This window comes from Strongylocentrotus purpuratus, unplaced genomic scaffold (assembly GCF_000002235.5).
Source record: "Strongylocentrotus purpuratus isolate Spur 01 unplaced genomic scaffold, Spur_5.0 spur5_scaffold_11, whole genome shotgun sequence".
NCBI lineage: Eukaryota > Metazoa > Echinodermata > Echinoidea > Camarodonta > Strongylocentrotidae > Strongylocentrotus > Strongylocentrotus purpuratus.
The window spans coordinates 30,746,253-30,758,056 of record NW_022145596.1 but is presented as its reverse complement, the minus strand read 5'-3'; the positions used below and the strand labels follow the sequence as shown (position 1 = coordinate 30,758,056).

Below are 11,804 nucleotides of genomic sequence, written 5' to 3'. Positions count from 1 at the left end.
CCCCGACACCATGTGTGTTGTCCCATATACATCTATCTGTGTAAGTGATTGTTACTTTACCAAGACTCTGCCAAATTTATGATGATTTTGATGACTCTAGAACCTTGCATTACACACCATTACTTACATGCTATATGATCAATTTTTCTGATCCATTCCACACCTTTTCTTTCACAATGCAACGCATTACCAGTACTCAAGTTTATCTTTAATGAAGGCCCATATTTAATACCCTATAGAACATACCTGATAATTGACATTAGATGACGCAATAAATAATAAAGATTAGAAGATCCATGCTTTAAATCAAACAGTTTTTCTTAGGTCACACAATTTCGACGTAAGTTACATCTTCATCAATGGTTTTGACAAAACTATATTGTTTTAGTATAAAAATCTAACCTATAGTCCTATGTATAGTATGGCTACTGTAGGGTGTGTAATTAGTGTATAACTAGCTTAATAAGGTGTTTGTAATATAGGCTAAGAATGATATAATATAATGTCTTTTATATGTATGTCATATTTGAATAAAGAGTAGTCCATATTTTAGGTTTTCTACGCTGTTTTGTTAATAAACTTTTTGAGCTTGAAAATCCAGCGTTGTCAATGTTTTACTTTTTTGTTATTGTATCCCTGTGTTTATGACAAACTTTCTGAGGAAACAGTTAAAATGTCTACAAATGATTGTGAATCAACTATTAATGGCACGCAGGGGAACGAGCCTAAGTGTGAGCTGCGAATACACTGCTACACTATAGTGTTTTAACCAAGTTAATGGAAGCTTGTCTTAATCTACTTACATTCGCTGGTTTGATTAACGGACTCTTCAACTATTAATCTGCGAGCAATTTTGTGTTTCCCAATTTGAAAATGAAATGTTTATTTAATTTTAATTCGTTTCCCCTACTCATTTATGATCTACCCCGCTGATACACACGATTGTACATAAATAAATGACCCCATGGATGTTATTGATGCGCTCTTGAATAACAATGGCGTCGAGAAGCCAAATGCCTTACAGATGGTTTGCGCATTTTTATGCCTCCGCTACAAAGTAGCGCACGGGTTGTCCGTCCGTCCTTCCGTACGTCCCGTTTTCGTGATCGTGTTATCTCAAGAACCAATTGATGGATTCCCGCCAAACCTGGGTCATGTAAGTATCTTGCAGAGCCAATGGACTGATTAGATTTTGGGGTCGCGAGATCCAAGGCCAAATGGCACAGGGCTCATTATGTATGCAAAAAAAAGCTTGTGATCACGTTTATCTCAAGGACGGATTGATGGATTCCCTCCAAACTTGGGTCATGTATCTTGATAGCCAACGATCTGATTAGATTTTGGGGCCATGAGGTCAAATGTCAAAGGTCACAGGGCTTATGTATGCAAAAAGTTTGTGATTACACTATCATTAGAACCGGTAGACGGATTACCATAATAATCAAGACAGGTATGTATCTTGCTGAACCAATGAACTGATTAGATTTTGGGGTCATGAGGTCAAAGTTCAAAGGTCATGGGGCTCATTATGTATGCAGAAATAGCTTGTGAAAATTTATTAATAGAACTGACGGATGGATTCCTATCAAACCCAAGACATGAATGTATCGTGCAGAGCCAATGAAGCATTAGATTTTAGGGTCAATAGGTCAAAGATCAAAGGGTCAAACATGTATATGAAAAATAGCTTGTAATCACAATATTCTGAGAACCTTTTAATTGATTCAAATCAAACTTGAATTTTAAAAATTGCTTCTGTTTGGTTTGTAAAATTGCTTCATGGCGGAGGCATCAATTTCGACTGCGCGCAGTCGTAGGTCCATCTAGTTTAATCTAAATGCTGGTCCTTCAAACAACTTTTTTGGGGTGGACGCCGCGAGAAAAACCCATTGGACACATTAATTGAGAGCCATTTAAATAGACCTTACATTGTTTACCAGACCAGGTTAAGTTGATTAATTGGTTACTCTTATTTATAGTCCATGCACATTCCCAAAGAAGTGAATAACACTTTGTTGGGCAAGCAAAAAACAGAAGAATACACGCCATTCTACTTAAACCGAGTTGGCCAAAGTACAGGTTTATGTGAAGAGAGGTCGGTTATGGGCACAATACAAAGAGATTCGATCAAGTATGTCCTCCGAAGAAGGACTAGAGGGACAACTAAACCTGTGACCTTTGACATGCTATGGGTTTTGCATTGGATGCTTCGTCCAAATTGAACTTTAATTTTGGAGGGTAAATGCTTATTCATGAGCAATGACGTCAACAATGTTGGTGATTGGCTTTTAATAAAAGGTTTTATGTATTAGACCATTCTTAAAACATTTTTTTCCTTCCCACAATTCCCTACGACACTTCACAATAATCTGAAAGTATTGTCGATTGTATGATCTGTGCAACTTTTAAGCTATTCAAACGCGAACGGTAAATATTTTTCTCTCAAGTGAATTCCTATTCCAATAGAAGTTTGTCTAGTAAATCTCAGTGAAGCAGAACATTTTCAGGGGAACATCTACATCAAAGTGATACTATATGATACCAAGAAAAGTAAGTAAAAAATCCATTTTTTAGTGATAATCTCTGTAATGATTGTGATGTTCTCGTCGTTCCACTTGCAGTCAGTGTGCTCTATGCATTGTCACAAACCCCTATCGGACCTATCCCATCCCCTTTTCTTTTGACTGACCAAATAAAATTAACTCATTGAATGAACTCTCATTTAATTCGTCGACGTTAAATTATCTTTAAAAAATCAGGTTTACCCTAGATAATTCATTTGGACACCTTTCGTACTTTTAAGGTTTCAATTCGTACTTCGTAGGTTGATTATCGACAATAATCAGTGTTACACAGACTGCGCAAATATCTCATTCCGATTCGAGGCCGACGGGATCTTTTCAAGCGGATTGTGATTTTCATTTTGCCGATTCTAGCCGGGTGTAAGAAACAACAAGAAGTGACTGCGTTTCCTGAGCTGGCGCGGCTATAATAGCCTTCACTTTATTATAAGATCTAGACTAGACTATATTTAGTCTAGATCTGACAGTAAAGTCTACACTGAATCTGGACCTGGATCACGATCAAATGACACTAAACAGCTTTTATCCCTGCATTTATGATAGAATCCTTAACCTTGAGCTTTGCTTTGCGAATGTCTATACACAGCAAAATAAGGGGATAGATGCCGTTTAGTCTTTAAAGTCTAGACACCATTTATCCACGCATTTATGATGAAACCCTGTACCTTGTACTTTGCTGCGTATATGGATATTCTAATTAAACAGATAAAATGTAATGATTTAGGAAGATCAACGTGGAATTTCAATTGAGGAATGTGAAGTTAAAGGGAAATCCGACGCAAATAGACTACTACTCTAAAAGAAAGCAAAAAAATCAGAGAAGCAAATTGATGAAAGTTTAAAATAAATCTGACTGAATATAAGAAAGTTAGGAATTTTTGAGAGTTGATTGATATCACTCTATTAGTATGGCCACTTTAAACTGGCTGAAGCGGTAATTTCAATGTGATGTAGTGCCGGACCCTTTTCCCATCTGTTGCAACATACAACGTGACTAAAAATCTAAATGTTTTCAACAAATTCGTTGCTCAAGAGGGTCTTTTGTTTTTAGAGGACCTATAATAATATATCTAAAATATATTAAGAGTAGTGCCCCAAGGGACAGGAACCGAAATACCAATATGAGATTCGCACAGACTTAGTGATCTCATATTTCAAACATTCATATTACTTCCTTACTATTGGTCCAATTCATTTTAAACTTTTGCCATTCTGTTTTTGTTATTTTTCTTCTTTCATACAAATCAAATTATTACAAGGGTTGGGTAGTGTACATGGTGTTATACCACCTCGCCAACTGTTATACTGCCATCTGTTGTTGGATAATAAAGACTGTCTTCAATATGGCCGATATCAGAGTGTAGCTGCTTCGTCATTTCGTGTCTCAATACACCACATTGGCGACGAGGATGGGATTCAGGGAGTCCGACGTCAGGATCGAAAGGACAGCTTATTGCGGTTCTCGTGGGTAGTAGAAACCTACATTTCATTCGATTACGACTCAACGATTGTGGTGAGACAAAATCCTGCACGTGTACTGTATGACTATGACCATGCGTGAATGATCTGCAGTGCGGTATGGCGAATGCAGTGGGGCCGGGAATCATTGGCCAGATTGGGGAATATTTTCCCAAAAGAGAAGAATATGGAAACTATGTTAGAAGATTCCCGATATGGAAAAAAAAACAATAAGATACCAGAAGGGGACGAAGTAATTGTCTTCTTAGCCATAGTTGGGCCTGAGGCGTTCGAAACGGTGTCTTACCATTTTTGTCCAGACGACCCAAGCACCAAAACTGTCAAAGAATTGAATTAGGTATTGGATACTTATTATGGTTCCAGTAAAAACCAGATTGCACTCCAATTGACGTTCCGACAATGTCGTCAAGGGGCAAAGGACTTGATAACAAAGTACATCCTTGAACTGAAAAAGCTGGCAAGGCATTGTGGGTATGGTGAGCATCTGGATACCAACCTTCGAGACACTTTCGTAGCAGGTCTGCGAAATAACAAGGTGCAGGCAAAGCTCCTGGCCAAAGGAAATGAGCTGATCTGGAAAGTTGAAGTTGACGCAGCAATTGCGATGGAGCTGGCATATGTAGATAGTTTAAAACTACAGCAAGGGTCAAGCAGCAGTCAGCGTTCAGCAGAAGTGCATGGTCTAGAAAGATCTCAACCTAGGGCCCCCAGCAGGAGAGCAAATGTTACCGATGTTTAGGTTTCCATCAACCAGCTACTTGTCCCCACCGGCAGACGACCTCTTATAGTTGCAGGAAAGTAGGGCATCTGAAGAGGGCATGTAGAGATGCAACATCAAGCTCCAGTTACAGTAAAGGACGCGGAAAACCATGGAAAGCAAGTCGCGGACAGTCCAACGAACCATTGCAAGGGCGCGGTAGAGGTCCAGGTCCAGGCCGTGGTCATGGGTATAGTCAGCCAAGTACAAGTCAAGGAAAAAAAGGACAGTAGATCGAACTCACATCTGATCGACACAGAAGTCCAGGATGATAATCCTAAATTGTTCGCAGTTGATGAACAAGATACTAGTATGGACTCAGACTCAGTTCCTATTGTTGAATTTGATATTTCTGATTATGTTATGCCATTTGTTGTAGAATGTGTGTGTTCAAATTGGTCTACGCTATCCGGACATGTATAATTTGCCTATTTTTTAGTGATTTTGTGAAATTTCTTCGCCAAGCTACTTTAAGCATGATCCAGTAAAGAGGCCACACAGCATTGAGGAAATCCCCCGCAAGATCGAAGCCATCAGTGCTTCCCTTCTGAAGAGACTAGGGGTATATAGGGGGTGGGAGTAGAAGGAATGACCTCATACTCGGAACACACGTAGAGCTCGTTCCCGATTGACCACAATATTGTTATATGTAGCTTATCAGTGCCACCGAGGTGCAACCCAGTCTTTCTTGTAGAACTAAGGTCCTGTTCAAATTTATTAAAAACTCAGGTACTGTGTTTACAATTTGAGTAAGTCTCTGCAGGTGGGCAAAGGCTTGTTCACACGGAAATATAACACACATGGAATGGGAGATAGCCCGTACAAGTAGAAACCATACTGCCAGATTTTGCAGTCTTTACCTTAAATTGGAACTCCGACCTCGATCCTGATTTCTATACACAAATTGAAACATAGCACATGTAATAGAGTGAATTTAGTCTCAGCTACAACATTATAAGATACATGTACATCAGAGTAGGGATAGACGAAATTAATACAAAACAACAACGGCAAATATTACCTAATTGAATCAATATCTATTGTTTTCGACACTGTTGAAGTGAAATCATTTTAACAGCAAACATGATGCATGAATTCACATTTCCAATTCATACCCTATCAGAGCTTGAAAGAGAAATTGGGGGTAATCAGCCATTCTGAAAAGTTATAGCAGATTCAAAATAGGTACCTTTTTTTAACCACTTTTGGGAATATTAAGCAAAAATTAGGTCGATGATGGCTAGTAGTGATTTCAAAAATAGTATCAGCAATCCAATACAAGTTAAAAAAGAATGAATTGATACATTCAGTACGGACGACACACGCAAAAACGCTATATATTGCTGTCAGAATCAATTTTCCAGTCTGTTGCAGACGTAGAATGTGTGGATATCCGCGCAAAATCTAAAAAATTGCAATCAGCGTATTACCAATCGAAACGATTAATCAAGAATGAGTGTGTGTGTTTTTACACAGATGGCTAAATACACATCGCGCATGCGCTGTCACCATGACATAGACCTACTTTGGACCGATCGCGCACTGTGAAAAGGTGAACCTTTGATATCAACTTTTTTCATTAAATGTAATCAATAACCAAATGGGAAAATTGTTATATATGTGAGACAAAATATAATTCAAACCCCAAATTGCCAATCGTTCAGGCACATTGCATTATGTACATCCATATAGGCATACCAACTCAATCTGGATTTTAAGATTTGGATTGAGTTCAGGTAGATGAACCATAATACCATGATACTTCCATATTAAAGGTACTATGACATCACCGAAGCGAAGAAAGAGCGGCGGAGACTTGAGAGGAAATAGCGGGACAATGGAAAGCTCCAGATTGACCGAGAGATGTTTTGTGCTCAGAGAGACCGGGTGAGCTACCTTGTCTCCAAGGCGAAACGTTCATACCACACCAGACTCATCGAGGATTGCGGCGATGATCACAAGAAACTTTACAATGTCGCCAATCGACTCTTGAACCGCAAACAGTCTTCTTCTCCATTGCCGTCATATGTTGATGGCAATTCCATGGCTGAAACGTTTATTCAGTTCTTCTGTTTAAAAGTTAAGAAAATCAGAGATAGTCTTAATCCAAATGTTATACCACTGGAACCTATCACCTCTTCCACACTAAGGACCCTTCAACATACCACCGCAGATGAAATTCTTTCCCTTCTTCGTAAATTGCCCCCTAAATCTTGTCCATTAGATCCAGTTCCTACTATTCTTTTAAAAGATTGCGCTCCGACGTTTGCCCCGATTATTTCTCACATTGTTAATCTTAGTATGAATCAATCCACTGTACCCTCAGTCTGAAAAACAGCACTTATACGCCCTTTGTTGAAAAAACCCTCTTTGGACAATGAATCCCTGAAAAATTACCGTCCTGTGTGTAATCTGCCATTTTTGTTCAAAATTCTAGAGAGAGTCGTGTTCTCTAGACTCTCAGATTATTTGCTGGAACACAAATTATTCGACCCTTTACAGTCGGCTTACCGCCCTCATCATAGTGTTGAGACCCTTCTCATCAATGTTTCAAGCTCAATCTTACGAGAAATGGACTCCGGATCCGTCACTGCCATGGTCATTTTAGATCTGTCCTCAGCCTTCGACACCGTAGACCACAAAATACTTGTAAATACTCTCACAAGTCTGGGTATCCAGGACCAGGCTCTTGGATGGTTTGAATCCTTTTTTTCAGGCCATTCACAGTCTGTCCCTTTAAATGGTTTCACATCCTCCCCCAGGCCACTTGGCTGTGGAGTACCCCAAGGCTCTGTGGGCGGGCCCACCTTATTTTCAATATATTTAACTGGTCTCAGAAATGTTTTTCACCGTCATTCTGTTCGTTATCATTTATATGCAGATGACATACAAGTTTTTGTTTCTTTTCCGCCGCATCAAATTCGAGCTTCCCAAACCTTGCAAAATTTGGAAAATTGCATCGCTGATATTGACGCCTGGATGAAGTCACATTCTCTGCTATTAAATCATAGTAAATGCGAATTCATTCTTTTCGGCTCAAAATCTCAGTTGAATAAATTAAATATAGACTCAATTTCTATTTCCGGTAACACGATTCCCTTATCAAATTCATGTCGCGATCTTGGCGTCATTCTTGATTCTCAAATGTCTATGTCTAAACAAATCACAAGCATTTCCAGATCAGTTCGCTATCAATTGCGCAATATCTTGTAACTTGTCCTCACCACAATGACTTGGCCACCCATTCATCACATGATACAACACCTTACTGAGCACCAAGTCCTTCCTAGTTTCTTCACTAATATCCTTTGCCGATAAAGGCATAGCATTTGTGTATGTGAAGTAGTTCACTGGTAATTCATTAGCCAAACGTGACTCCTTTTTGACAGGAAATCTGGACAAAACATCTGCGTTTGCATGTTATGTGGACTTCCGATACTTGATTTCATACTGGTGAGCCATCAAAATCAATGCCCACCTCTGCAGCCTTACAGCTGCCAGGGATGGAATCCCTTTCTTAGATCCAAAGATGATAGTCAGGGCTTGGTGATCAGTTAACAATGTCAACTTCCTACCATACAAATACTTGTGAAACTTGGTAACCCCATATATGATAGCCAAAGACTCTTTTTCAATCTGCGAATAATTTTGCTCTGATTTGGTAAGGGTGCGTGATGCATAAGCTACCGGTCTTTCTACTCCATCTTCCATGAGATGAGACAACACTACTCCTAACCCATATGGGGATGCATCACAAGCCAAAACCAACAGTTTCTTTGGATCATAATGCGTCACTACTACATCACTTGACAACACTTCTTTTACCTTGTCAAAAGCAGTTTAACACTCAGTGGTCCAATTCCACTCGACATCATCTCTGAGCAATTGGTATAATGATGCAAATGTACTAGCTAAATTTGGCACAAACTTAGCATACTACACCACAATGCCTATGACAGTTCTCAACTCATCTTTGTTCTCTGGTCTCTTTGCATCACAGATTCCTTCTACCTTCTCCTTAGTAGGATGAACACCCTTACTATCAATTTCATGCCCTAGGTTTATTACTCTAGAAACCATGAAGGAACACTTTTCCTTCTTCGCCTTGACACCATACTCTTGGAGCCTCCCTAACACCTCATTCAGTGTTTTGATATGATCTTCCTCATTTTCGCTACTAATCAATATGTCATCTAGGAAGCAGCACACTCCCTTCATACCACCTAAGATTCGATCCATAACACTTTGAAACACTGCTGGAGCAGTCGATACCCCAAATGGTAATCTTTCATACTGATACAGCTCTTTGTGTGTATGAATTGTAAGTAGCTCCTTACTCTTGTCGGTCAACTCTAGCTGCAAGTAAGCATTTGACAAATCAATCTTACTGACTACCTTGCCACCAGCTAGATTAGTAAACAGATCTTCACAGGTAGGTAATGGGTAAACGTCTTCCTCTAATACCTTGTTAACTGTTTGCTTATAGTCGCCACATAATCTGACTGACCCATAAGACTTTGGAACAGTAACTATTTGGGCCGCCCATCTACTATTCTTCACTTTCTTGATCACCCCTGCTTTTCCTAGCCTATCCAACTCCTTCTCCACTACTTCAAACTGGGCATAAGGAACCGGTCTAGCTTTAAAAAAGGTAGGTTGCACCTCCTCTTTCACTTTTACCTCTGCCGTGAAATCCCTAATCTTATCACCTGGACCACTTGGTCTAAACACATCTTCATGATGTTTCAACACTTCTTGAAGATCTGTTTTTTTTTAAGTAAGCCCAAACAATCTCAAACAACTCTCCCCAATCTATCCTGATTCTTCTCAACCAATTCCTACCCATCAGGGCGACATTGTCACCTGGTACAACTTCCAATGGTAGTAATATGCAGAATTTCTGTACTGTACTCTCACTTGTATCCTACCTAAAACTGGTATTTGTATTCTACCATAGCAAGTTAGTTTCATACTTGACCTTTGCAGTGGAATGTGACCTAGAGCATTGTTGTACTCTTTCTCTGAAATTACTGAAACAGCTGCTGCTGTATCTACAACAAATGGCACAACATGATCAGAAATATCAAATTTAACAATAGGAACTGAGTCTGAGTCCATACTAGTATCTTGTTAATCAACTGCGAAAAATCTACGATTATCATCCTGGACTTCTGTGTCGATCAGATGTGTGTTCGATTTAATGTCCTTTTTTTCCTTGACTTGTACTTGGCTGACTATACCCATGACCACGGCCTGGACCTGGACCTGGACCTCTACCGCGTCCTTGCGATGGTTCGTTGGACTTTCCGCGACTTGCTTTCCATGGTTTTCCGCGTCCTTTACTGTAACTGGAGCTTGATGTTGCATCTCTACATGCCCTCTTCAGATGCCCTACTTTCCTGCAACTATAACAGGTCGTCTGCCGGTGGGGACAAGTAGCAGGTTGATGAAAACCTAAACATCGGTAACATTTGCTCTCCTGCTGGGGGCCCTAGGTTGAGATCTTTCTAGACGATGCACCTCTGCTGAACGTTGACCGCTGCTTGACCCTTGCTGTAGTTTTAAACTATCTTCATATGCCAGCTCCATCGCAATTGCTGCGTCAACTGCAACTTTCCAGGTCAGCTCATTTCCTTCGGTCAGGAGCTTCACCTGCACCTTGTTATTTCGCAGACCTGCTACGAAAGTGTCTCGAAGGTTGGTATCCGGATGCTCACCATACCCACAATGCCTTGCCAGCTTTTTCAGTTCAAGGATGTACTCTGTTATCGAGTCCTTTGCCCCTTGACGACATTGTCGGAACGTCAAACGGAGTGCAATCTGGTTTTTACTGGAACCATAATAGGTATCCAATACCTCATTCAATTCTTTGAAAGTTTTGGTGCTTGGGTCGTCTGGACAAAAATGGTTAGACACCGTTTCGAACGCCTCAGGCCCAACTATGGCTAAGAACACAATTACTTCCTCCCCTTCTGGTATCTTATTGGCTTTTTTCCATATCTGGAATCTTCTAACATAGTTTTCATATTCTTCTCTTTTGAGAAAATATTCCCCAATCTGGCCAATGAGTCCCGGCCCCACTGCATTCGCCATACCGCACTGATGATCATTCACTCATGGTCATATTCATACAGTACACATGCAGGAAATTACAAATGTCAACTTTCGATCAGGATTTTGTCTCACCACAATCGTTGAGTCGTAATCGAATGAAATGTAGGTTTCTACTACCCACGAGAACTGCAATGAGCTGTCCTTTCGATCCCGACGTCGGACTCCCTGAATCCCTTCCTCATCGCCAATGTGGTGTATTGAGACACGAAATGACGAAGCAGCTACACTCTGATATCGGCCATATTGAAGCCAGTCTTTATTATCCAACAACAGATGGCAGTATAACAGTTGGCGAGGTGGTATAACACCATGTACACTACACAACCCTTGTAATAATTTGATTTGTATGAAAGAAGAAAAATAACAAAAACAGAATGGCAAAAGTTTAAAATGAATCGGACCAATAGTAAGGAAGTAATATGAATGTTTGAAATATGAGATCACTAAGTCTGTGCGAATCTCATATTGGTATTTCGGTATTTTTCTTGTAACTTCCTCTCCATTGGGGCACTACTCATAATATATTCTAGATATATTATTATAGGTCCTCTAAAAACAAAAGACCCTCTTGAGCAATGAATTTTTTGAAAACATTTAGATTTTTAGTCATGTTGTATGTTGGAACAGATGGGAAAAGGGTCCGGCACTACATCACATTGAAATTACCGCTTCAGCCAGTTTAAAGTGGCCATACTAATATAGTGATATCAATCAACTCTCAAAAATTCCTAACTTTCTTATATTCAGTCAGATTTATTTTAAACTTTCATCAATTTTCTTCTCTGATTTTTTTGCTTTCTTTTAGAGTAGTAGTCTATTTGCGTCGGATTTCCCTTTAACTTCACATTCCTCAATTGAAATTCCACGTTGAT

The 11,804-nt window shown here is 39.7% G+C and overlaps 1 protein-coding gene across 1 annotated transcript; it reads right to left on the bottom strand.

The window, feature by feature from the left end:
* Positions 1-8,754: 8,754 nt before the first annotated feature.
* Positions 8,755-10,185, bottom strand: LOC115922131 (uncharacterized protein K02A2.6-like). Its single transcript, XM_030980224.1, has 2 exons — positions 10,059-10,185; positions 8,755-9,581 (listed from the first exon to the last, which is right to left on the bottom strand). The coding sequence occupies exons 1-2, from the start codon at positions 10,183-10,185 to the stop codon at positions 8,755-8,757; spliced, it is 954 nt and encodes a 317-aa protein (XP_030836084.1).
* Between the last annotated feature and the right edge of the window lie 1,619 nt (positions 10,186-11,804).

Coding starts and splice junctions, on each gene's coding strand:
- LOC115922131 (XM_030980224.1), bottom strand. CDS start 10,185: ATGCAACATCAAGCTCCAGTTACAGTAAAGGACGCGGAAAACCATGGA. Junction 9,582..10,058: donor GGTCCAGGCCGTGGTCATGG/GTATAGTCAGCC, acceptor AAAAAAAAACAG/ATCTTCAAGAAGTGTTGAAA.